A 27,930-nucleotide genomic window follows, 5' to 3' on the forward strand; every position below is an offset into this window, starting at 1 on the left:
GGGGGGCAGGAAATATATGGGAAATCTCTGTACCTTCTGCTCAATTTTTCTGTGAACCTAAAACTGCTCTAAAAAATCAAGTCTACTAAAACAAAAATGAAGCATTTAAACTCACATCTAAACAGTGCTTTACAAAAATTATTGAGCGCTTCCTGAATATGAAACAGCTAAACCTGTTGCTGTTTTGTAGCTTTATGTGATTTTGATGGGATTTGGTTGTGAAATTAAGATGTGAGAATCTCGCTGATCTGTATCAAGTATTACCTTGCCATCTGAGAATAAAACAATTTATAACCTCCCCCAGGAAGGCATGCTAATTTTTAACATGTGTTTCTCTTTTTATGTACTAACGAAAAGCTCTTTCACACTTTAAGGTTGGTGTAAAAAAATAAATAAATAAAAGCACATATGAGCCCCTGACCCTACTGTGGGTTTAGTCAAGATGTAAAAACAATATTGATTGTGGAGTTTGGAAAACAGGATTATTGGTTTCGTGGCAGTACTGAAATCTGGAGTATATGGAAGATTCCAGCTAATCAACTGGAACAACAATCGTTGTCTGTCATGTATCCTTGTCAGCACTTTAAAGATAGAAAAAAAAAGAGAAACATGGACCCATGGTTCTTTATATCATGCCTAACTGTTAAAAAAGAAACAAAAAACAGAACAACTCTTCATAAGTCATAAAGGTTCAGGATGAATCTGGATATTGTTCTGTGTACCTGACCGTGTGATCCTCACGTGTCTTGGAATGAGGTGGATGAAGTATGTGTGTATAGATAATCAAATTATGTATGCATATTTTTGTGTCTTATAAGTGAAGAAACTGGTTAAGGTAATTCTCCAAGGTCGTACAACTTAAAGAGTCCCCTCCTCCCAGATCTGACTCAGAACTGGTATGTTTCTGTTCAGTTTAACTGACATTTTCTTCTTTACTATGTGCCGAACACTATGTTGGGCACTGCAGATATGAAAGTGAGTAAGACAGAGTTGTCATCCTGAAGGAAGTTGTAGTATAGCAGAAAATACAATTTTAATACAGTGATAAGTTTTCTGATAGAACTGATACTCTGTCTTGTGCCAAGGTAAGGGAGAGCTTTTAGCTTACTCTGAAAGTCTAGGAAAATCTTCTCAGAAGTGAACCCCTCACTTGAAAGATGAATAAATAGTGTAACTCATAAAAGAGGTATATCCTACTTTTCTCTGAGTCCTCTGCAGTAGTGATCTGCTTTATAGAATGCCACATTATAGTTATCAATGTCTAGCTGTATTGATATTTAGGGGTGGCAATACGTAGTAGAAAATATACTCTGGTTATTTCATAGAAGTGTCTTGAGTAAATTCCTTCCTTTTCCCCCAACTTCACCACCACTACCAAGAATGGGTGGCGAAATTTCCATGGTATAGGGTCACATCTGTTTCTTCCAGGCCCTCCAGAAAGAAACAGTTTGTCAGGAGAACTCGGAAAGGGCTTCTTGGACCAGATCTCTTTAAGAAGAAAATTAAGTGCCCCTAGGGGAAGTATCTTGGAAAATTTTAAACTGCCTCTGTAAACTTTGAAGGATAGCTCTTGACAGTGCTCGCTGTGGGTAAATCCTGACTGCCTCCTCTGACCTTAGCTGTGGTGATCCGCCTGCCTTTTCTTTAGCACTATTGGTCAGGCACACGTTCCTCTGTTCCTCTAGCCTCCTGACTGACTTCCAGCTCCCAACTTTCCCTGACCTGCTTGCCTGGTTCTTTTCCAGACACCTGACCTGCCGTAACCTCAGATTCAAGCTCTGACCTGCTAACCTGGACAGTGCACGCCCAGCCTGCTGGCTGACAGACACAGTCAGCCTGTCCCCCAACCCTGCCCTGGGCCAGAGTGTCTGACTGCTGGGCAGCAGTGACTCGCTCCACCTTCCCCCCACTACACATATAGGCGGGGCACACCAACATCTCATGAGGACGGTCACAGCCAAGGCTAGAAAGGGAAGGAAGAAGGAAAACCTGTTAGGGAAGGTCCGGGGTGGGGGGAGGAATCTAGTAAGTTTAAAGACAGCCCTCAAAAGTTCAGTCAGTCAGTAAATAGTTGAGTGCTTCTGTGTGTCAGGCATGTGCTGGGTTATAGGAGTATAAGATGACTAAGGAGGATATTTGGGATTATAAAAAACTATTGATATGAAACACTTTTACAGCATGTTTTTATCACCCTGTTATCATACTTGTCACATAGTTTTTATGCTACGTAAGGAAGTTTTTTGTAACTAAACTCTTATTTTTTGTGGCTAAACTCTTAGTATTATCCTAAGTTAGCTTCCAAGGTTATTGTACCCCAAATACCATTTGTAGTTTAAAGTTGAATTATACTTATTTGACCTGCGAATTTAGGGATTTCAGGCAATGTAAGTTCTAATGTAAAATCTTACATGTGATTGTATTGAAACAGAAGGAATGATTTCCTGTTCTTGGCAAATGCTGTCATATTCTGGAAGCAAGACTGTCAGGAAAATGATGAAGTTTGCCAAATGTTATGTTCAGTTTGTGAAAAGAGACTGTGAGGCATTTTGTGAGCCTTCACCTTTAGTGTCATCTGGCCATTTGGAAGCATTGGTCAGGGATGGGTGGCAAAGTCAAAAACTTTTAAAGGCCAAGCAGGTAAATGCACTGGGGTAGGGGTGGAGCAGCGAATACAGATGAGATATTTAAAATAATATTATCAGATATCATTGTAAAACTGTAACAACAGTGCAGTCCTGGCCAAACAGGAGGATAGCAGCATTTACCTGTCGTACTCAACTTCTGGGCGCCATTTATCCTGGGAACCAGGCTACGCTCTTAGGGGCAATTGATTGGGAGAACTGATATACTCTTATATACAATAAGGCAACAGAAAATGGTGCCATTTCCAAGGATTCACCAAAATGTAGTCAATACTTTGTGAAATGCTACTTGTTTCCTTTTCTTCAGAATTAGAAAAGCCAATGCACATTCAATACTTAGTCCAAAAAATTAAATAGGTATGGTTGTAGATCATTCATTTATAGAGTTTAAACATGTTTTGAGTGACAACACACACACACCCCCCAACACAGCAACAAAAGACCCAGGCTATTAATTTCTCATATTACCTGAAGAGAAAGTTTGAATTGACCACATAAAATCTCCATTCAGTAGTTGTAGTCTTGAAGATAGATTCTGCAGCAAATCAAATCAACACTCGGCAAACACTGTGAACAACTCTGAGCTCTCACTGAGTGTGCATGACATACAATATACTACTGGGAAAAATCTCTACAGTTTGTTTAAAATATAATTGGTGATACACTATTTGATTCACAATCAGATATGAATCAGAATCAGATAGGGTAAGGTATAAATAAAACAGAAAAACTCATTGTAGCAGCTGGAAGAGCCTGGAAAAATTAACTCCCCTAAGGAGGAGAATTATTTCCTGATTATAGAGGTTTTCTTATTTAGCTAGTATTATTTCTTTTATCTGTTAGACAAATTATATATGTATTCAATTTCAAATTTAGGCATTGAATTGAGCACTTTTATTTTTCTTTAAGACTATCAGATGTTTGCCAGGAAAGGCTAATTGTGTGTTATCCATCAATATAAACAATAAAAAAATTCAGCCAAAAATCAAATTTATCACACAACCTATGCTCAGTGGTTTTTAATTGTATTGTCTTGATTTTTTCACAATTCTGTGCCAGGGTCTAATGGCTATTGATTGTCCTCATACTGGCATTGTGGACTATCAGCAGGTGGCTTTGTCATTTGCCCAGGATTTCCAAGAAGCAGGTGGCTCTGTTTTGACCAATTTTGAAGTAGAAGATATTGAAATGGCTAAAGAAAGTCCTTCAAGAAGTAAAGATGGTAAGCAATCCTTGTCTTTTCTTTTGAATACTGAATTGACTTCTGAACAAACTTGGGACTGTTTTTGGCTAGGGTAGCGCTGGCAAGAGGGCCACCAGAAGCTAGGCTACAGTAAGGGCCCAGAGCTGGAGGCAGGTACAGAAGGGGTGAGGGTGAGACCGGATATGGGAGAACTGGGACTTCTAGTGAGTCTTGTGCTGATAGAACTAGGCATTGATGGGACACTTCTGACTAGTGCTAAATCCCGAACTGCCAAGGCTGTTTATGGAAAGTTAGCCTGCAAACACTTCCCTATCCAGGTTAGTCAGAATCCCCTGGGAGTGCTTGTTAAAAATGCAGATTTTAGCATCACCCAGTCTTACTGAATCAGACTGTCTGGGGATAGGACATGACTCAGCCATTCTGAATTCCCCCTCCACCCGGCACCCCCCCCCAGTTCCTTCATTGTAGCCTGTACTTAGAGTTTGTTTTGTTTTGCTTTGGGGACAATTTTTTTTTTAAAACCAAATGAATTAGTTTTTAAGCCTTAAATTCATTGTTGGGAAATTTGAAGGAGAAAAAAAGTAGTGTTCAGTTCATTCTTTCTTGACAGGTTTTTAAGGAGATCTGGGCTATCTGAGTCATTCTCCCAGTGTCCTTTTAAATTCTAAGATGATGAGCAAAATTGTTAAATAATTGAGATTGTTAGACAGGTAGCATAATCAATCAAATCTATGATATAAGTAAGTAGATCATATTTTTTTTTACCTGCTGTACATATGCTTTATAGGTCTTTGAGATCACATGTATCTGATTGCGAACTAATTTTATAAATAGTTTATCATTGGAAGTTCTGTGTTGTGATAACTCTTGCTTCTCTATACAACTTAGAATCCGCAAGGATTCAGATAACCAAGACTTGAACAACAAGTGTCATAGCATTAGTTCTGTGAGAAAATGCATACTGATTTATGCTGATCCATTTTATAGCCTGTTTTCTAGGATTGCAGTTCACAGAAAAGCTGGGACTGTCTATTTTGGAGCTGGGGTGGGGAATGGTTTATAAGTATAGATTAAATGAATTAAAATAAAATATGCTAAAAACATGCCAGAGTTTTGTATATTGTCAAATATGAACTAGTTTAATCTTGTTACTTGGTAAAAAACTTTAGAATGAAAAGTAGGAGGCAATAATGGTTATGACAGAGACAATCCTTTAAATGATTACTAGAATAATGTTTATTTAATGTAGGCTTTCTTTTGCTAAAAATAAATCTTTCACTAATTTTTTTTCAGGGATGAAATACCCAGTTGTTATAAGGAATACAAAGGTAAAGATTCTTAAGCAAAACTACTTTAATCTACTTTATCTACGGTCATCTCCTTTCTTAAAAAGTTGAATTAACCACAGTGCTGTATCTTATGTCATTGAATGAAATTTGTCTAATGTAAAAGTTATTCTGAGAGAAATCCTGTGAGAGCAGTGTAACAGCTTTCATTCTAAGAAGGGTTTCAACTTGGAAATGTCTTCATGAAGTGTTTGTGCCAGCAAAGGATAGGATTATAAGCACTTAGAGTAATAAAAACTGATAGTTTTATTGCTCTGCCTACTTATCTACATTAACTTATTAACTGTCTGCTAATGAGAAGACTTTGGGGGCAGGGAGCAGGTTGTGCAGAGAGAGATGGACTACTTTTCTTCATCTTCTCATAGTCTAAAACAAGAATTATTGAATGGCATAGAAGCATTTCGTTAGCTGTATGTTCATTGAACGATCAGAGTTCAGTCAGGAGAGTAGAGTCATCAATGAGTATATTATAGGAATTAGGCCTTACACATTTTTAAAAAATATTTATTTATTAATTTTGGCTGTGCTGGGTCTTAGTTGCGGCATGCGGGATCTTCACTGTGGCATGCGGACTCTTAGTTGTGGCATGCATGCGGGATCTATTTCCCTGACCAGGGATCGAACCTGGGCCCCCTGAATTGGGAGTGTGGAGTCTTACCCACTGGACCACCAGGGAAGTCCCCTTACACAATTTTTAAAGGATCTGGGGAAGTGCAGGTTCAGAAGGGGAGTTGGTAGATCAGAGGCATCTCCAGCCAGTCTGAGAAGCCACATGTGTCTAGCTGCTGAAGTGGGAATGCAAGCAGGAAGCTCACGAGGAGATATGGGGGGCTCTTGCCTCTGCCTATACCCAAGCAGTGGGCTGGAGCAGTGCCTGATCAGTAGGAGCAGTAGTTGGGAAGCTGAATGTGGAGCTGTAATTTACTTTGCAATGGGTGTTTGTCACTTCATTGGACTAGAATGACCTTCAGAGAATAGTGGCTGCTGCTGTACTTCTGCCTGCCAAACCATATGCAATTCCTGTTTGGTCAGCTTTAAGCTGGAACCGTATAGGGAAGAATTGTTGTTCCCAGCTTAACCAGATCGACACAGTATAACCCCCTGCAGTCCATCCCTTTTCAACTTGGCATCCATTCACACCCCTTATAACCATATTTAACTTCCAAATGAAGAGAGTAGAAAGATTATGCTTCCATCCACAAGGTGCAACTATCTTCCATACACCTGAAGACATGCTTACTCTCCAAAAAAGATACGAAGTCTACTTTATTGATCATGAATGTTCTTTTCTTTTCTAGCTGAGTCACTCTCCCCCTTTGAGATCCTGCAACTTAAATACTGAGATAAAAGGTTAACCACAATTTAAGCATCTTATATTAAATCAGTAGTTCTCAACGGGAGGCAGTTTCTCCTCCTAGGAGACATTTGGCAATGTCTGGAGACATTTTTATTGTCACATCTAGTAGAAGGGGGGCAATGCTACTGGCATTTAGTGGGTAGAGGCCAGGGATTCTGCTAAACATCCTACAATGTGAGAGACAGGCCCCCAGAACAAAGAGGTATCTGGCCCCAAATGTCGATAGTACTGAAGTTGAGGTGTTAGACAGTGGGGGAGTGACAGAGATGGGTGTGTTAGTCGTCTAGGGCTGCCTTAACAGAACGCCACAGACGGGGTGGCTTTAACAACAGAAATTTATTTTTTCGCAGCTCTGGAGGCTAGAAATCTAGGGTCAAGGTGCCATCAGGGTTGGCTTCTGGTGAGATCTCTCTTCTCAGCTTGTGGATGACTGTCTTCACACTATGTCCTTACGTGGCCTTTTCTCTGTGCGTGCACATGTGCAGAGAAAGAGTAGGAGGGAGCAACCTCTGGTATCTCTTTGTCTTATAAGAACACCATTCCTATTAGATTAGGGCTCCACTTTTGTGACCTTATTTAACCTTAATTACCTCCCTAAAGGTCCTGTCTCCAAATACAGTCTCGTTGGGCGTTAGGACTTCAACGTATGGATTTAGGGGAGACACAATTCAGTCCATAATAATGAGGATAAAGAAATAATTGGGTAATTTATAGACAATATATTTATTTCAAAATAAGGAAGAATTACACATAGCTACTACACTCCTCATTTCTGTCACCAGACATGTGGTCATAGCTGATATTTATAATTTCCTTCTTCCACTACTCATTCCATAGTCCCTTTGCCCTTGGCAAGCATCTCAGCTGGTCATGGTTCCTAGTTTGGTGGGGTAAATCAAACTTTCATTCCTGAAGTGTCTGTGCCATTAGAAGCCCTGCCTGTTTTGGGTTGTGGTACTTTCCATTAAGTTTTATAATAATACATGGGAAAATTAAGGCATGTCCCAGGAGAGCTACATTCCAGATGTACTCCTCTTTATCATCCCTGAGCCCTCTCTGTGGTAGCAACTCAGTTTCTCCTTGAGAGTCAGAAGCAATTACCCCACTCAGTACAGTAATCCCCTCTGCCTATTGATCACTGGCAGGGGGAACCCAAAGTGGCCAAGTGTGGCAGTATCAATTTCTAACTTAATGCAACCATTGCTTATTCTCTAATGGAAGCCTTTTTCCCTTGGGAACTAAGACCTCTAGACCATCAGAGCCAAAAGTTGTAGGGATAGGAAGCAAAAAATTTTACTGTAATAGTAAGGAGCTACTCCCATTTTCTACCTCTTGATTTCCAGACCTGTGAATCCTGGCTATGGGAGAAACAACACCATATATTAGTCACTGGTTTAGAGCATGTAGAGAATCCTGGAAGACCTTGCCCCAGGCCTGTAGGTGTTGCCAGCCAACTAGTGCTGTTATTGAATCTTCAAAAGCCCATTCTACTTTTTGTCACCCAGCAGCTTCAGGATTGTGGGGAAAATGATAAAATCAGTGCATTACACAAGCATGAGCCTATTGTTATACTTCATTTCCTGTAACATAAGCTCACTGATCAGAAGTAATTCTTCTAAGTAAAATACCATAACAGTGAATAAGGCATCCTATAAATTCACAGATGGTGGTTTCCATAGAAGCATTGTGGGCAGGGAAGACAAATTTATATCCAGAGTAAGTGTCTATTCCAGTGAGCACTGAGTGCTGCCTTTGGTTTTTGATTGAAGTGGTCCAGGGACCATATCAGTGGCTCTGTTGATTCCGCTGTTGGCAGATTGAACATTCAGCAGTGGTTGTAAACAGATCAACTTTGGTGAGTAAGTCCATGTTGCTGAACCCTTGCATTACCTCCTTGCTGCCATAACCATTTAGTTTATGAAACCATTGGGTAAGGACAGGGGTACCTGGGGAAAGAGGCTAGCTAACGTCCACAGAGCAGGTCATCTTGTCTACTGATTATTAAAATCTTCCTCTTCCATGATCACTCTTTAGTGAACATTCATATAGTACTGAAATATCTTTTTTATCTGAGCCCGTTTGGAGAGGTCCATTCACATACCTTTTCTCCAGAGCTCCCTTTTCTGACCATCCAGCAAACCATTAGTCATTGCACATGAAGCAGTGTAAATCCATACTTCTAGCCATCTCTCCTTCTAGGCAAGATAAATAACCAAGTATAACGTTCAGTGTTCTTCCCCCTGGGAAGATTTCCCTTCACTGCCGTCCTTCAGGGCCACTCCCGAGTGGGGCTCTGGTGCTGTAGCTGTTCATTTTCAAGTGGCGCCAGAATGTTGTGCAGAACCATTTGTAAACCAGGCCTGTATTTTTTTCTTCCTTGGTCAGCTGGTGACAGAGAACTTTCCATGGGGCCATGGGGGCAGGCTGAGAGGGAGGAGATGATTTAGCAGTAGAGGTCATGGGAATTTGAGCCACTTGCCTGCACAATTTATGTGTGCCTACAGGACCTATACAACCCTTATCTTGTATATTCCACTTCCTCTTGATGACAGAGTGCTGTGTACACACCCAATTTTGCAGCTTGGTGAGTCAGACAATACCTAGTTCATAATGGGTAGTTCACATGGTAACTTGGTGACCTGTGGTCGAGTGTTGAGCCAAAGGCAGAAGCACTTTCTCAAAAGGAGGCTAATTACCTGCAGAGGATGGTATAACTTTCCTCCAAAATCCTACGGTTCTGTACTGATTCCACCTCTAGGGGCCTACCATGGTCTCCGTAAAACATCACTATCAGCCACACACTTCAGTTACCATCAGAGCTGCTGGATCAATGTGGCCCGAGTGGCAGAGCAACCAGGGTCTCCATTCAAAAAAAGATTAAAAAGCAGAATGGTTGGCAGCGGTGGGAAGTGCAGGCCCAGCGTGGAGGAGCAACAGTGTGAAAAAACATTTGAAGTGAAGGAGGAGTAAATCCTGTAAAGCTGATGTCTCCAGTGACTTTAGAAAAGAAATAGAAAATCATCATAAGCTTTCTCTGCCTGAAGATTTCTTTTATATATATATAAATTTATTTATTTTATTTATTTATTTTTGGCTGTGTTGGGTCTTTGTTGCTGTGTGCGGGCTTTCTGTAGTTGAGGTGAGCGGGGGCTACTCTTCATTGTGGTGCGTGGGCTTCTCATTGCAGTGGCTTCTTTTGTCATGGAGCACGGGCTCTAGGTGCGCAGGCTTCAGTAGTTGTGGCATGTGGGTTTAGTAGTTGTGGCTCGTGGACTCTAGAGTGCAGGCTCAGTAGTTGTGGCGCACGGGCTTAGTTGCTCTGCGGCATGTGGGATCTTCCCAGACCAGGGATCGAACCCGTGTACCCTACATTGGCAGGTGGATTCTTAACCACGGCGCCACCAGGGAAGCCCTGCCTGAAGATTTCTATCACTTCTGGAATTTCTGTGAAGAACTAGATCCTGAGAAGTCAGCGGATGCACTTTTCTGCAAGCCTTGGCCTTTGATTAATGGGTCTTTACGAAGTATAAAATGAACAAAAAATCAGCAAGCCCAATATTAACCTTCACTGGAGATTTTACTATGACCCTCCTGAGTTCCAGACTGTTATTACTGGAGATAATAAAATTCAGTTCCATGTGGGGTATTTCAGGGAGTCTCCTGATGAACCTCCTGTATATGTTGGTACAGATGGAGCAAAGAAAAATTGTATAATTGATCAAAATGGAGATAATGTGTTTGCCGCAGTCAAATTTGTTTTGATGAAAAACTTAAGTAACATAAAAAGAAAACTAGTCTCTTGAAAAACATAGATGAAAACTGCACAGAAGCAGCCAGAGCACTGGGTTACTCATTGGAACAGAGAACCATGAAGATGAAACATAGAGATAAGAAAGTCAAGACAAAGACTTTTCATGATGCAGGCTTAGTTGTCCCAGTAGATGAAAATGATGCTGAGTACGGAGAGCTCCCTGAAACGGATGCCAACTTCAAGGGAATTTGCAAGACAATTTTTGAAGCACAAAGTGATGAGAGACTAAAAGCTTTTGCTCTCATTCAGCGATGACTTTTGTGCAGTTTGCTAGTGATGAATGTGATTATGGGATGGGGCGTAAGTGGGAATGGACTTCCTTGTTATGGTTCAGACTATTGTCATAAAGTTACCTGCCAACTTTTACCTCTTACCTATACTCTGTTGAAGAGAAGTCTCTTTGCAGAAATTATTGAAGATTTTCTGGTAAACAGGAGTAAAGAAAACACAGACCAACTTGCAGCATGAATGAGAATTGGCTTCCTTTGGTATATAATACTTTAAAGCATTAATATTAAACCTGTGATTTTTTTTAAGGAGTACATAAAATAAACTGATGGAAACGTTTACTAAAAACTTTTATAAAGCTAAAAAATAAAAAAGATTAAAAGTCTGTTTCTGCCCCTGCCCTCATCTAAGGAACATTTTCACTAGAGTACGGCATCATGTGATGCAGGATATGCAGGGGCCTATGGGATACCAGTGGATATGTATTTCACCCAAATTTGCTATAGTTGTTGCTTTTATTTTGACATTTTCTTTTAGTATAGTTAAATAATATAATTTAAAATATAATTTTAATATATTTTTTAAATTATAAAATATAATTTAAAATTTTGAGGGACTTCCCTGGTGGCACAGTGGATAAGAATCCGCCTACCAATGCAGGGGACGTGGGTTCGATCTCTGGTCCAGGAAGATCCCACACGCCGCGGAGCAACTAAGCCCATGCGCCACAGCTACTAAGCCTGCACTCTAGAGCCCACGAACCACAACTACTGAGCCCATGAGCCACAACTACTGAAGCCTGCGCACCTAGAGCCTGTGCTCCACAACAAGAGAAGCCACCGCAGTGAGAAGCCCATGCACCGCAACAAAGAGTAGCACTCGCTCGTCGCAACTAGAGAAAGCCCGCGTGCAGCAACGAAGACCCAACACAGCCAAAAATCAGGTAAAATTAAATCTTTAAAAAAATAAAAAATAAATTAAAAAAATAAATACATGGAATTGTTTTAAAAAAATGAAAAAATAAAAGTTTGAGTCAACTTATCAAGTTGAATATTTACGCTTTTATGACAGGTTAAAAGAAAATGAATTTTTAAAATAAACTTTTGGGGAGAGGATTTGCAAACTAAAGATTTATAGATTGCATATGGGGAAAAATTCTTTCACTTATGAAATAGCAACAGTAATGCATAGTTTATTTTTTTAAAGAAATTTATGTTTGAACAAATAATGTAAATTCAGTATTTCAATTTTGGGTGTGAAATAAATAAATGTGTTATTGAATTTAATAATTGTTTCGTGTATAGCATAAACTGATTTCAGAGATGTATGACAGTTTTTAATAAATTTTTTCTTCAGAATTTTTCCTTGAGCTTTTTTTTTCTTTTTTTTTTGGCTGTGTTGGAGTCTTCATTTCTGTGCAAGGGCTTTCTCTAGTTGTGGCAAGCGGGGGCCACTCTTCATCGCGGTGCTTGGGCCTCTCACTATCGCGGCCTCTCTTGTTGCGGAGCACAGGCTCCAGACGCGCAGGCTCAGTAGTTGTGGCTCATGGGCCTAGTCGCTCCGCGGCATGTGGGATCCTCCCAGACCAGGGCTCGAACCCATGTCCCCCGCACTAGCAGGCAGACTCCCAACCACCGCGCCACCAGTGAAGCCCGTTCCTTGAGCTTTTAAGAGAGAACTTCTAGGTTATTGCATTCTGGTACCATTCTATAAATTCTCTTATCTTTACATTTATAAAGCTCCTCTTCAACAAAGAGTTGCTGAACTTTAAAGTAGTAACTAGAAGGTTTATATCACATAAAGAATTTTTTTGTACTTCTGGTATATAACTCTAGATGAACAGGAAAGATACCAACCTACTTCTGTTTTTGTTGACATGGTCCTTTGACTTCAAGCGTCTTAAAACTTTCATGGTTTAGTCTAGCTAATTTGAATTCACTATAAACAAGTTTCATCTGATTTTTGTCATCAGTGTGACTTGTATAACTCATGAAAAGATGCTTATCTTGGTAGCTAAGCAAAAATAGGAAGCACGCGGAGATAAAATAAGGCTGAATCAGTAAGGGCTACAAAGAAAGAAAGAACGTTGAGGCAGGTGAGAACTCCAAGGCTTCAGAAATAGGTCCTTGGGGAAGGAGATCTAGGAACAAGAAATTACCTGAAGCAAGAAGGTGTTAGTTGTCTCCTCTGTAAGAAATAAAGTGATAGAAATTAGAGTGTGGTGGTGAATTAGAGTTAAATGAAATCATTTAGGAAATAGAGTTGCAAATTGGCTAACCCTGGCAGAGTAAACCTAAAAATATGCAGATGATAATCACAAAATAAAATTTATGAGAAAACACAGCCTAAGATTAGCAGTCTCCTAGTCATTAAAGCAAACCTTGACTGTAGTGTGCGTTCTCAGTAAATGTGGGTTGAATGAATGAGTTTTTGAAAGTAGCTTCAGTTTGCAAAGTAGATACTGATCAGGAAGCAGAAATTGGTTGGTGGGTAGGTTACAGTGGGAATTGTGCAAGGTTATTGAGTAACAAGATCAATTACTCCTACCTAAGACAGGAGAAGCTATCTGAAACACAAAGGAAGCCAAATTGGTTGGGGCCACCTAAACGAAGTTTACTACTTCATGCAACAAGTAGTTAAGTTCCGTGCTAGGTGTTAGTAAAATACGGGTGTATGTGTGTGTGGCTTGTTGGGGATCCTCACTAGGTCAACCACTGTATCTCTAGATTAAAATACAAAATTTAAGGTACATCCTCTTGTGTGCCACTGCCCTAAGTTCCTACCTGCCACCTAAATGCTGAAGAACTTATTTTGCTGATACTTGTTTTAATTTCCTCTTTTAAAAGGAATAAAAAGGAAGAAGTCCATATCTGCGCCCTTTATTGTCTTTTCTATCATCTATCCGCCCTCTCCCTCTCCCCCTCCTCCACCTAATCTTTCTACTTCCCACAAGTCACTGTTCTTTTCTCTTGCACTAGGGAGAGGAGGTTCGATGTCAGTATGTTGTGACATGTGCAGGACTTCACTCAGACCGTATTTCCGAGTTGAGTGGCTGCAATCCCAATCCGCGAATTGTACCATTCCGGGGAGATTACCTGCTCTTGAAGCCAGAAAAACGCTATCTTGTAAAAGGGAATATTTATCCAGTAGGTAGTACTTCTGCCTTCTCAAGATGGTTGTGGGCAAAAAGGGGAATGAAACAAAAACTTTTCCCGGGGTGAGAAGTAAGATATTTTGAAGGGCTTTTGGTGCAATCATTCCACCTGTTTCTCTTGTGGTCGAATCCCCAAATCTTTATTCCGATATCATAGTCATTCAATTATAATGACTTGCCCACAAGTACAGGAAAGCTTGAGTGCACCATGGGAAGGGCTGTGAAGAAAGAACCCAATTCTTCCACTTCTCTGGTGGAAGGAGTACTCATAACAGAACTTTTCCTTATAGCATGCCCAGATGCCAACCCTCTTTCTCAGTTCACTGTCTATAAGTGCAGAAAAGGGGATTTGGCCACTGTGTAGTTTCATGGTGTAGCGAAGACAGAGCCGTTTAAATGAAAAGCTCATTCTTCTGTCTGGAACTACTAGGTTGAACAACCAGTATTCAGCTATTTAATGTTTTTGACCTTGCCAAAACTTCCATTTCATCTGTTCCAAGTATTGCATTCCCACTTTACAAAAGCCTGTGCTATGAAGGTGTGTTTTTTTCCAGCAGCTCTGATTTTATTTGCCACCCACATATATCCCTACTTGGGGAGGGTGGAGGTGGGGAATAACCTAAAGTAGGACAGTTGTTTTTTTTCTTTACCCAGAAAGAGGAATAGATGGGACAATGTACCTTATTGTCATAGCATCAGGTTTCCTGTGTGGCATTTCTAGGCAGAAGCATGTAAATAGAAAAGTATTATCTGAGTACAGATCAAAAGTAATGCAAATCAGATGCATGGGAAGAAAATGTTTTATATTACCAGTTGAATGTTTGCATGTGTAATAAAATGCAGTATGAAATGGGGCTAATAGTTCTTTGCTCTGTTAAATCCATAGGTCCCAGATAGCCGATTTCCTTTCCTAGGAGTTCACTTCACACCAAGGATGGACGGCAGTATTTGGCTAGGGCCGAATGCAGTTCTTGCCTTTAAACGAGAGGGTTACAGACCCTTTGACTTCAGTGCCAGAGATATTATGGATATAATTATCAAGAGGTAACTTTATTTCCTTAAAAAAATGATTTTATGTGCTTCTATTTTTAATATGAGAATTTTTTCTTTCTCGATATTCTGTTTATTGGATAAATTTTCATATTTGTGATTGGTATATTGGTTTTTTAATTAATCTAAATTAAGAGCTTTGTGGAATAAGCATAACATTTTAACTACTTCAAGAACACTCTGATGAGCCAGGGTGAGGTTGTGGTTAAAAAGAACAAGACCAAGAGCCACGAGCGATCGCACATCTGAGAATCCAGATCTTGTTTTGCTAACCTTCTAGCTGAGCTTGAAAAAAAAACAGAAGTTTCTCTCAAAATCAGTAGATGGTTTGGTTTGATAAGATCATTTCAGGCCAGTCACCATGATTTTGAAAACCTCTGGAGAAACTGCTGATAAGCAAGTTTGTTTCTTTTTGTGGAAGACTAACAGTACTGCTGTGTTGACCTGGAATGCAGCGTGTTTACTATTGTAAGAAATAACCCAGTGAAGTATTTTGTCCTTTTAGCACTGTCGCTCTCTAGAGGGTTTCACATCATCAAAATCACTAGAAAGCTTTTAAAGCTATACTTGAGTTTCACCCTGCACAGATTCTGAAACAGGTTTAGGATGGGGCTTCCTAGCACGTATGCTTGTAAAAATACAGATGTACATAGGCTCCCCAGAGTCTCATGTGAGAATCACTACTAGAGCGTCTCACCTCTGGCTGACTAAAGAAAAGTAGGGTAAATGTCCCACATGTTTAATGCCATGATTTAAAGATCTTTAATGCCTTTTGAAAGCACATAACATTGAATTAGAAAGCCTTGATGTTGGCAGGCTTTATCCTAGTTTGAAACCAGCATTCCCTGGGAATTTGAGTTTGAATGGTGTTTACTTTTAGAGTTGGGAAGGTATTCCTTTGATGAAGTTTCCTTCTTACGTAGGCCAAAAGCTGATTTTCTTTTAATATGTGGTTTTTCTGACTTTGCATAGATTTCTGTGATACCACACCCCACCCCCAAATCTAATAGCTGTAAAGGTGTTGTATGATAATAAAGAATTCCTTTCTTTCATAAAGATTTTATTTTCTTTGCTTTCAGTGGCTTGATTAAACTGGTGTTCCAGAATTTTTCCTATGGAGTTAATGAAATGTACAAAGCCTGTTTTCTCAGTGCAACAGTGAAGCACCTTCAAAAGTTTATCCCTGAAATTACTATCAGTGACATACTTAGGTAAGGAAAAGCCGTAAGGGTTGTAAATACAGTCATGTCCTAGGTGAACTTGGGAGGTGGGTCTGACTTGGTGACTTGTAAGCACACTTTCAATCAGTGTGTCCACTGAATTGTTGTGTGCTCTCTCTTTCTCAACAAGTTGTTCATTCCCCTTGCAGTTTGGGCATTGCTGCATCATGGCCCTTAGTGCTTGAACTAGGTCCATTTATGATTATCTGGACTACCTGACAGCATTAAGCTGAAATCTCCATTTCAGTTGTGTTATGATGCCACCTTCACCTTTGTGTCTAGCTTTCATTCATGATAAACATCTCACCTGAAGTTTTTTTAATCTCCCTGGCCACTTACTCTTGTGATTCCAAAGCCTTCTGACTTTTAATTCTGTATAAGATCATTGATCACCATGTTACCTAATTAGGTAATAAGCATATTAAAACATTATACTTTGATTGATTCTTAAAAGCTTTTAGAAACATACTCATACCTGGCATCTTACCTTGCTTCCTCTGTACTTATTTTGTTCTTTCTTGGATCCTACTTCCCTCAAGGACTATTTGTAGAACAGAAGTGGGAAATAGTATGGTAGCAATCAGTCTGAGTTCTTGCTGTGGGGGTGTGGGGCAAAGGAAGGATTACTTAAAAAAATGTTTTTTTCTTAAAGATAAAAGGCTTTCTGGACTTGATCTATACCTTGTCCTAAATGCCACACAAGCCTATTTTCTTTTTGGTGATATTTTTAGGGTGCTCATCTTTTCCCCTGAACCAGCCATTTGTTAGGCCTAATCAGCAGTGGTCTTTGAGATCCTCTCCTCCCTGAATCCATCCCGCAATGAATCTCTAGAGCACTAAGTGTCTGTCTCCTCAGTAACAGCTGCTGAACTTGCCTGGTGTAATATATCAACAGCTCGACTCTGTATCTGGGAAGAGAGCAATAATCATGTCAGCTGTCTCCCTCAGGGGAGCCTCCTGGTCTAAATCTGATTCTCATGTATCATTCTCAGACCAGCCTCTTTGAATCCTTAGAAGAACTATTAAAACCCAGCTAATGTTTTTAACTCTTATCTCTCTCAGCCCTCTACTCACCTTCTGAAATAGAAGGGATAAAAATATCTAGGCTTTATGTTCTTTCACTCACCTATAAATGAAGGCTTTTATGTTTTCAGTGGTCTGCTTTAGCAGACTTGTTATGTTTTATATCTGAAAATAGATTGGTCAAATCTAGTGTCTTTTACTGCTGTTAATATTCCTTGGAAAACACAATAGGTGGGCATAGTGAATTGTGTGTATAAATAGTTGCAGTGAATTCACTATGCAGATTTGATTACCACTCTTTTGTAGAAGCCTGAGGAAAACTCTTTAGACCAGTGGATTTCACATGGTAGAACTGAACCTTGGGGCTTGTGGGTTTTGGTGAATACCCTTGTCTCTGGGTGGAAAGGTGTGAATTTCAGTTACCAGTTTCATTACCAGGTAGTAGAAAAGGGCACACAACACTGTAGGCAGGTGCATTTGGGGACAAATTCAACCCAGTCACAGATGAGTTTCTTTCTGAAGATGGAGAAGCTGAACATATTCAGCAATTCCATTTGATTCCTGTAGCTCTTAAATGCAGGAAATTATCAGTAACAAAAAGAAAAGTGTAGAAGATATGTTTGATACCATTTATATGTTTATACTGTGTATGTATATGGATTGCACATGTAATGTGAAAATAAAAACAAACACGAGAGTGATAAACACCTAACTGAGGAGAGTGTTTATCTCCGGGGAGACAAGAGAATGGGATGCAGAGAGTTTGACAGGGGGCTTCTATCATATCTATAATGCTTATTTCTTAAGCTGTTTGGTAAAAAAAATATTGATGTTCATTATGTTATTCTCTGTACCTTGTTATATGCCTAGAATCTTAAATAATAATAATAATACAAAAAAATAATGTCAATAGACTTCCCACATTTTGAAGCCTAAGTCCTGTTTGCAACCAGTATAACACCATAAATGCCCTATCATTAATATTGGGGAAGAAGCATATTAGGTAGTTCTGGATAGTAAAAAAGAACCAAAGCAACACTTTTAGTGGAATGTTTAGCTCAAGATGGTGTCCTTTAGTTGCAGTAGCTACCAAAAGGGATCCAGTTGGACTTCTCATTGCCCAGCCAGAGTATCTTGGGCAATAACTTACCAATGAACATTAGATTGGAATGTAAAGTTATAACCTGTCAAATGTATGCATTAGGTATACAGACTTCTCATTATTAAATGATCTCTAAGGTTCCTAATTTTAGCTCTAAAGTCCTTTAATTTGTTCTGTGATTAATTTTGACATGGTAATCTAACAGTAGTTTGTATCTGTTAGCATTGTAAGGATGTAAAATATGACGACATATTTGCCAAGATCCCCTCTTTTTCCCACACTTCATTTTGAAAATATATTCTTGGGGGAATTCTGTAGTAAATTTTCAGACAAGATGTTTTCATTGTAAGTGATAGCTAAAGACTACACTACTGTGAAATGCAAGGGTAAAAGCCAAAAATCCTGCAATAAAGGTGATCTAGACCCTTTTGCAGAAAAGGGTTTCTCATTCTTGGTACTGTTGACGTTTGGGGCCAAATAATTCTTTATTGTGGGGGACTGTCCAGTTCACTGTAGAATGTTTAGCAGCATCCCTGGACTCTACCCACTAGATGCCAGCAGTACTCCCCTAGTATGACAACCAAAAATGTCTCCAGACGTTGCCAAATATCCTCTGGGGGCAAAGTCTCCCCTGTTTGAGAGCTACTAGTCTAGAGAATTTGGTAACCCTCACACTGCAAAATACTAATAGGAGAGTCTGGAGAAAATATAATAAAAATCCCTTGAAATACTTATAGCTGAGAGTGCAAGAAAATAAGGGCATCCCAGAAACGAAAACAGAGAGGAAATTGAATACCCAAGAACTAGGAGGAATTAGTGCTGATGCTGACTTGGAAAGGTAGGGAGGATTTTCTGATTTTGATGTAAATATAACTGAGTTTTGTTTTAATCTGTGATTTACAGACAATAAAATATGCAGATCTTGAGTGCTCAATGAAGTTTGGAAATTGTATAAACTCATGCATCCACCACACAAATCAAGATATAAAACATTAGGGACTTATATTTTAATTGCTACTCAAGTGCTGGAAAGGAAACCTTGGGTCTGTAAAAGGTAAAAAGTTGGAACTGAGATCCCTTTGTAAAACCAGGGACTCTGGAAGGGCTGTACCCTCAGTGAAGAGGAAGTCTAGAAAAAAATCTCCTAAAAATCTAGAACCCTGGGCCTTCCCTCACAAGTACTTGGAGTTTCAATTTGTACCACTAGTTTGATCTAGGAACTTTAAGCTGAGAAATGGATCCTGCTTCAGACTAACACTTCTGCCTCTCACTCTCTCACTTTAAACAGATTAGAGTGAGTGAAAATCAGGGTAATTTGACCACAGACTGAATATGGTTGATACTAAGCAGTTAGTAGTTTTGTATTATTATTAAGAATCCTTTTAAGAGAAATATACATTGAAGTGAAATGATACGCCATCTGGGGTTTGCTTTAAAATAATCCAGTGGAGAGAGGTAGACAGAGTGGGGATATAGATGAAACAAGATTGGCTGTGTGTTGATTATTACTGAAACTGGGTAATACATACATGGGAGTTCCTTATACTGTTCATTTTACTTTTGTACATGTTTAATATTTTCCATTAAAAAAAAAGGTGTTCCTAGAATGGTTATACACCTGGAGTGTCTGACAGAAGCAAATATAAAACCTCTGTGGAGGGACATAATTTCAACCCAACGCCCCCTGCTGAATAGGAACTCACCAGCAAAAGTTCCAAAGCACTATAAGTGAGAGTAAGCAGATAGAATAAGTACTAGAATTAGACTCTAACAACTTTGGATAATAGTAATATTAGAAACCATAAAGTAAGTATGCTCCAATGAATTTTTTTAAAAAGGGAATGAAAAAAACTGAAAAAGAATAATAATTTAAAAAATACCCTAGGCAAATTTAGAAACCAAGTAATCAGAATTTCTAGAAATGAAAAATATAGTTCTTAAATTTTAAAACTCAAATGATTAAGTTAGACAGCTGGTTGGACCTCCCTTAAGAGAAAATTAGTAAATTGGAAGGTAAATCTGAAGAATTTAGAGAACAATGTTGTAAGCTAAAGATGCATCATGTGCAAATTAAGACATGGAGAAGATGAGAAGATTCCAGCCTACATCTCATAGGAGTTCCAGAGAAGTTGAGAAGAGGCAATACTTTGAAGAGAAGTAGTTGAGAATTTTCTGGAATGGACAAAAAGACATAAAATTCAAGATGTACAGTGAGTCCCATCTGAATTAAAAAACTAAATACAAGAATGTAAATAGATTATATAACTTCCAAATAGTAGAGGAAGAAAAAAGAATGTAGAAAACTCAGTAAGTCAAGAAAGGAGGTGGGAAAACTTCAGAAAAAGATCGGGTTAAATAGCATAAAATAATATAGTTGAAATCAAATATCAGAAATTATAATAAATGCAAATGTGTTAAGACAGAGATTATCAGGTTGGATTTTAAAAATCCACCTATGTGTTAGGCAAATGCTTATTCGAAGAAAGATGAGTCCTAGGTTCATTTTAGATAAAAGACACTTTAAGGTAAAAAATTATTGTTATAAATAAGGAGGGTCACTATAAATTTGTTGCATATGATAACAGAGCTAAGAAATACAGAGAACAAAAACTGACATAACTGGAAGCAGAAATCAAATCTATAATTGTGATGGGTGATTTTAAGACATGTCTGTTGATAGATGATAGCTCAAGCAGATAAAATATTAGGTTTGAGGGGAATTCCCTGGTTGTCCAGTGGTTAGGACTCGGTTCACTGCTGGGGTCCAGGTTCAATCCATGGTCGGGAAGCTAAGATCCCCTCAAGGCACTCGGCATGGCCAAAAAAAAAAAAAAAAATTAGATTTGAATAACACAATTAAAACACTTGATTTAGGGACTTCCCTGGCAGTCCAGTGGTTAAGACTCTGTGCTTCCAAGGAACTAACATCCCACGTGCCGTGCAGCATGGCCAAAAACTTAAAAGACCAACAAACAAAACCACTTGATTTAAGGGATGCATAGAACTCCCTCACCCCCATTATAGAATACTCATGTTTTTCAAGCCCTCACAGAACATTTACTAAGGCTCAAAATGATCTAAGCCCTAAACCAGTTTGTCAACAAAATTAAAAAACTGGGCATGGAAAAACCATGTTCTCTTGTTGCAATCCAGTTTGGTTGAATATTAATAACAAAAATACCCTTTCTTCACATTTGGAAATTAAGATGGAATGGTTGACTTGCCCTATATCACCACTCCCAATTTAAATATGCTCCTGTGAACTTCTGTTTTTAGATTAACAGTAGATCCCATGTGAGTTTTATAAAATACTAAATTGTCCTATTTGGAACTGTCCAAAGATGTCAGTTGTAGCCTGTCATAGCTGTTTTCTAGCCCACAGTATTATGCCTGCCACAGAATAATAAAGCAATAAATACAACACTTCTCAGAAGAATGAGTGCCGTTAGTTACATATTTACCTGTTGTTTCTAGACATATTTAAGGGTCTAGGCCTTGCATTTCTATTAAATTTAGCTTCAAATATGGCAAAATATGTGGCTACAAATAGCATTAAACAGTTAAATATAGCTAAATTCACAAATATTAAATTTTCTGAATCATTTGTTCTTTCAGTTATTAAAATAGAATTTAAAAGTATTGAGAGTTAAACAATTAAAATTTTCTATCCCTATTGAATACTTCCTATGAACACAAGTCTAGACAAGGGGGCAAAATAGGACTGTTTTATAAGATTCAGTTCTGGCCCTGAAGATGTTTATGGTTTATTTTACCTGAAATTTCAAAATTATAATATTCATCTCAAGCTGAGATATTCTGAGGGGGAATGCCTATATGTAATCATGCAAAGAAAAACCCTGAAATTTCATTAAGTGCTGAATAGGGAGCATGAAGAATTTGGTAATTTAAACATGCCATGTTAAATAGTTACTTTAGTTTGAACTAAAGTGAGTTTCTTAGAAAAAGTTAATCTTGTATATTTTTTTTACAGTTTGGATTATAGGTTTTGAATACTTGGGCAGGACTGTAGGGGATGTCGAGAACATAGTTGGTGTTTGTAAGAGGAATAAATAAATATAGACACATTTTTAACTGTAGTTAATCAGTACTAACTTCTATTTGCTTAGAAAGAGTAAGGAGAATATACTAACTAAACCTTCATGGAGAGGAAAGTTTTTATTTTGAACACTCAACATCAGTAGGTAGTCATGCCACTGTGTGTCCCCTGCATGTTGGCTTTCTGTGAGATAAAAGGAGAAGGACAAGAAAACTCATAGAGATGCTCACAACAGCAATAGGAGCATTATCCAAGAAAAGAGAGGAGAAATGCTGTTTTGATTGGTTGAGAGAAGCTACAAACACAGAATGTACAAAATAGACCACACACTGGCTAATAGGCTGTTATGTATCCTTACCCTAAGAAATTTCAGCTTCAGTCCCATTCTGCCTCTTTGTGCTGTATTTTTTGTGGTACGCGGGCCTCTCACTGTTGTGGCCTCTCCTGTTGCGGAGCACAGGCTCCAGACGCGCAGGCTCAGGGGCCATGGCTCACGGGCCCAGCAGCTCCGCAGCATGTGGGATCTTCCCGGACCGGGGCACGAACCCGTGTTCCCTGCATCGGCAGGCGGACTCTCAACCACTGCGCCACCAGGGAAGCCCTTTGTATCTGATTCTTCCTTGGAAATCCTTATAGCTCAAAAATCTCCTGTCCAGATTCCCTGCAGCCTTCTATATTACAGGTTACTTTTATTACAGAATCTTTCACCCCTGTTGTTGTAATTCTTATTTATCTCTCTACAGATGAACTGTATAGCTATGTAACTTCAGGCAAGTTACTTAATCTCTCTATTTTCTTTGCTGTTAAATATAAACTATAAACATATCAGCCTCTTAGAGTTGTTGTGAGGATTAAATGAGAGAATTCCTAGCATGGAGTAAGCACTTGGTAAAAAAATAGCTATTATTATCATGATCTCTCCTCAGCCAGGCTGAGGTCTTAGAGGGCAGTGCTCTCGTATTGTTCTTTGTATCTTCCTCAAGTGCTTATCTGCATCTGCCCAGAATCAATAAAAAGTGTTTAATATTGTTGCCTGATTTCTTGAGTCTTGCTGGTGTGTATAAGGCAGCTGTTTGCAAACTGGGTTTTCTTAAGCAGTTTCAGTGGAGGCGCTTTTGGACTCCAAAATTATTTTATCCAGATTTTATCTGTAAACTTTATTTTTAAAACTAAAAAAAAAATCTAATTTGTAAACTCAAATGTTGTAAAACAGAACTTTTAACGTTAAAGGCTCTTACTGTATTAACATGCTGTTAATTCATTTTTGTGCATTTCCTTTAATTAAGAGTGTGTCATTTCTCTTTAATTAATTGAAGGTTATCCTGATATTAAATGCTAAACAGTTAAAAATCAAAACAAACTACAAAGCCAGCATTTGCTGCCATTTGCAAATATTTTTTCCATAACTTTTAATAGTGTACAACCAAAACATAAAAATACTTAGAATTCTGTAGCGCATGTAGGAATGTAGCTGACACACATAATTCTTGCTTTCTTTACTTTGTATTATCTTGCTTTCTATTCTAGTGATTGATTGTATAATAAATTCATTTTGTAAATTTAAATAAAAATACATCTATTCTAATTAAATATGGATTTATCTGCTACTTTTGGAAAGAACCCATTTGTGTATTTTAGGGTAAGGATATATGCTTGACAGGCTACAACTGGCAGCCTTTGGCTAAACACAAACCTATTGGGTTTTCACATAATTGTGCATTTAGAAGAATAAAGACTTTATTGCTTTAAGAATACTTTGAAACCACTGACACGTATGTAAAGTGTCCTGTCGCTTCTAGTCAGATGACTACCACTCTTGCTTTTGCAGAGGTCCAGCTGGAGTAAGAGCCCAAGCCCTGGATAGAGATGGAAATCTCGTAGAAGATTTTGTATTTGATGGAGGAGTTGGGGATATTGGAAATCGCATTCTTCATGTGAGAAATGCACCTTCCCCTGCTGCCACTTCTTCCCTTGCAATTTCTGGAATGATTGCAGATGAAGTACAACAGAGATTTAAATTGTAAATAATGAAAGGAGCTAGGTATGCATTTTAATCTCCACATTCAGCAACAAGAATGTACTAACTACATTCTTTAAGTTTCATTTAAGAAAAATGGTTTAAAATGTCATTTTAGATAACCACTGAATTTTTTAAATTATATAATGTGGAAATAATGATTTTTTAAAGTCCATGCTCTTTAAAAAGGTACAGTTGTATCTGTCCTGAATTCTTGACTTTGTTAATGACCTGTCCTCACCAACCATGATCTAGAGATTTGGCTTTTTTGGAATTTCTGGGAACTACAGCATGAAAAAGTGATTATTCCCCTAACTTTTTGACTTTATAATATCTAAGCTTTTTTGTCTTTTCTAGACAAGAAAATATATTGTAGGTTGCAAACCTTTTAATTTTGAAGAGTCATAGAAAAGCTCACATCATTTAGAGCAACAGTATTTGTATGTGGGAGTTTAAAATTGTTGATTCAAATATATGAAATTTCACATTTTGAAGTAGTTTGAATAAGATTCTGTCTTATCTACATTTGTAAGAAATAACTTTGCAAAAGAAACTCAAAGCATTTATTATTCCCAGTTTCTTTATAATTCACTTGGTCTGGTGTCATCCCTAAATCTAAACAGCAGTCCACAATGAGTATTTTGCTTACTCTTCAGTCTTCTGTGGTTGAGAAACTAAAAGAACTTAGAATCCTGACACTGACATACAGAACTTTGTAATTTAAAATAGTATTTATCTCTTATATCTCTGTTCTTCAGTCATACCAAGGTTCTCAGATGTTGGCCAAGATCACTAATGATTCATGCCTACTTGACTTTTCCAGAATCCTATAAACCTTTATGAGGATATTTCTTCATTTGGGGGAAATACCTAATTTTGAGGCATTCACTTTTGTACACCGCAAAAGTGCCTTACAATCATGTGTATTTCATGAGTATTTTAAATTGTTGCCCAGTGCCATACTGTATACTATGTACTATATATATACGTGTGTGTGTGGTATCTGTTGAAATGATTCTTGCAATACAGAATGTTGGAAAATAGAAATATAAATGAAAATATGGTATAATGTGGGGAAACTTATTGCAGAACCACCATTTAGATGAGAAATTTTCATCCATTCCCTCACATATGCTGTCTCTGGATTAATCTTCCAGTCTTCATTTTTTCTTTCCTCTCGTCTCTCCAAAACTGTGTGAAGGATGAGTCAGAAAGATGAGCATTTTGGTTGATAGCAAAACTTACCAGTTTTCTTCCTTTTCACTTTAAGCCAATGATTACATTGAGCTACCTCATCAATTAATTTGAAAGGCTACACATCATCAGCTCATGTTACAGAATAGCACATCTCAGGTGAATAGATTAGACAGTTCTTCAGCACTTGGGATGAGAATACTGAAAGCAGTTGGAAAGTATTCACAGAGGAAACAAGCCCTAATGGTTCTTCATAACAACCGATTCTTCCAAGAAATGTGATACACAGGGTATTTTCTGTTTCATTGCAAGACTATTAAGAGATGGAAAATATTACAATTCTCTATTTCATTAACAGTAAGATTGCATATACACTAAGCTGTGAAAGACTGAAGTTATAAAAATAACTACCCTAATTAAAGCAACCCCCATTCCATTTGGGTCTTTACTATACCCCAAAAAATACAAGTGAAAAAATTATTGAAAGCGTTTTGAATGTGTAGATTATTCTATTGTAAAACGTTTTTATTTATGTCAATAGAGTTTTGTTGTGGAATAATGCTATAATATTTAAAAGTTTTGTGTATTTCTAAGAGAGAAGAATTGTATATTAATATTAAAAATATTTTAATGAGCTTTGGTGTTGTGAACATAAATTTTAGTTTCATAAAAACTCTGATTCAGTACTTACCTGGGAGGGGATATACCATGATCATGAAGGTGGTTTTCCCAGGGTGCAGCTCATGCATTGCACTCTGGATGTGCTGAGCCCTGCAATTTCCCCAAATGTGGGAAACTTGGCTGCATGATTTGTGGTATTGGGGAACTGTGTTTGAGCTTTCCCCTGTTTTTTTCTGTTTTAACAATAGAGATCCTTCAAGACCGTTTTCTAGGGGTCCAGTGGTTGTGTTTATCTAATACTGAAGAGAACCTTTAGTGTGTCATCCATTTAATGTGGGTACTGGATGGTGGTTAATATGACACAGGGATATGGAGAAATAAGGATTTTTTAAAAACTCTGATTCATATAAATTTTGCGCTATCAATAGGCTTTAAATAGCAGCCAATCAAAAGAAAAAAGCTTGTATTTGTGTATAATGTAAAAATGAGGAAGAGTAGTTTATATTTTGGGTAAAAAGTGGAACACTAGGGACTTCCCTGGTGGCGCAGTGGTTAAGAATCTGCCTGCCAATGCAGGGGACACAGGTTCGATCCCTGGTCCCGGAAGATCCCACATGCTGTGGAGCAACTAAGCCCGTGAGCTGCAACCACTGAAGCCCACGCGCCTGGAGCCCATGCTCCGCAACAAGAGAAGCCACCGCAATGAGAAGCACGAGCACCGCAACGAAGTGTGACGCCCACTCGCTGCAGCTAGAGAAAGCCCGTGCACAGCAATGAAGACCCTACACAGCCAAAAAAAAAAAAGTGGAGCACTTTCCTACTTACAAAAAATGGCTTTCCATTTGGTAGTGGTAGCAATATCTGGCTGACTTCAGTGTCATCCTCATACCCAGAGTACCAGGGAACATTATTTCTGTTCCATAGTAGAATGTGTATAACATACCAATACACAGTGCTTTTTCCATGGAGAGGAGGGCAATAAGTAAATCTTTTGGAATTTCATACAAAATTATTGTTCCTCTTGGGAAGACATTTTTGGTATGCCACCTCTTACACGGGGTTGGGGTTCTGGGCATGAGCCTCCCATATGGGTTATAGGGCAAATGATCTATCTGAGTGCCTGCTCCAATTTCTTTCCAGCGGGTGGACTGTTAAGAGGACCAGAGTTAGCTACAGCAACGGACCATGAAAGTGAGTGACAACAACATTTATTGTTTCCTGTGGCATTGCTTTGGTTTGCTACTGACTGGCAGCACTTGTAGCTTTAAATAAATGGAGGAAGTAGGAGAGAGTAAATGCGAAAAAAGTTAAGTCCTTCTTGAAAATGTTTTTCAGTGAGAGAATTTTTTTTGTTGTTGTTGTTGTTGTACGCGGGCCTCTCACTCTTGTGGCCTCTCCCGTTGCGGAGCACAGGCTCCGGACGCGCAGGCTCAGCGGCCATGGCTCACGGGCCTAGCCGCTCCGCGGCATGTGGGATCTTCCCAGACCAGGGCACGAACCCGTGTCCCCTGCATCGGCAGGCGGACTCTCAACCACTGCGCCACCAGGGAAGCCCTGAGAGAATATTAGTGGTAAAATTTTTACTGCCTTTTAAAATTTGAGATGTGCTTGGGTCATTCAACTTATCTCCTTAAAGCCATTCTAAATTCTAAAAAGACAAGTAAAATTACAATGAGGTATCACCTCACACCGGTCAGAATGGCCATCACCAAAAAGTCTACAAATAACAAATGCAGGAGAGGGTGTGGAGAAATAGGAACTCTCCTACACTGTTGGTGGGAATGTAAACTGGTGCAGCCACTATGGAGAACAAGTATGGAGGTTCCTTAAAAAACTAAAAATAGAGCTACTATATGATCCAGCAACCCTACTCCTGGGCATATATCCAGAGAAAACCATAATTC

At 38.7% G+C, this 27,930-nt stretch overlaps 1 protein-coding gene and 1 pseudogene across 4 annotated transcripts in view; both read left to right on the forward strand.

Annotated features, from left to right (window-relative positions):
* L2HGDH (L-2-hydroxyglutarate dehydrogenase) overlaps nucleotides 1–26,036 on the forward strand; it is a 50,872-nt gene extending 24,836 nt beyond the window's left edge. For 2 of the 3 annotated variants that reach the window (XM_082647111.1, XM_082647113.1), the window contains 6 exons: nucleotides 3,702–3,864; nucleotides 5,140–5,174; nucleotides 13,567–13,734; nucleotides 14,629–14,786; nucleotides 15,872–16,003; nucleotides 24,023–26,036. In XM_082647111.1, coding sequence (XP_082503237.1) covers nucleotides 3,702–3,864; nucleotides 5,140–5,174; nucleotides 13,567–13,734; nucleotides 14,629–14,786; nucleotides 15,872–16,003; nucleotides 24,023–24,218 — 852 coding nt within the window. In that variant the 3' untranslated portion in view covers nucleotides 24,219–26,036. The remainder of the gene's footprint in view (nucleotides 1–3,701; nucleotides 3,865–5,139; nucleotides 5,175–13,566; nucleotides 13,735–14,628; nucleotides 14,787–15,871; nucleotides 16,004–24,022) is intronic. The other variant, XM_082647112.1, reaches the window with a different exon arrangement.
* LOC309817895 (histone PARylation factor 1-like) lies at nucleotides 9,439–10,828 on the forward strand (annotated as a pseudogene). Its single transcript has 2 exons — nucleotides 9,439–9,593; nucleotides 9,972–10,828. The product of its transcript is annotated as a histone PARylation factor 1-like (transcript).
* Nucleotides 26,037–27,930: the final 1,894 nt, after the last annotated feature.

The sequence above is a fragment of the Grampus griseus genome (genome assembly GCF_964374135.1).
Source record: "Grampus griseus genome assembly, chromosome: 2".
NCBI classification, from domain to species: Eukaryota; Metazoa; Chordata; class Mammalia; order Artiodactyla; family Delphinidae; genus Grampus; species Grampus griseus.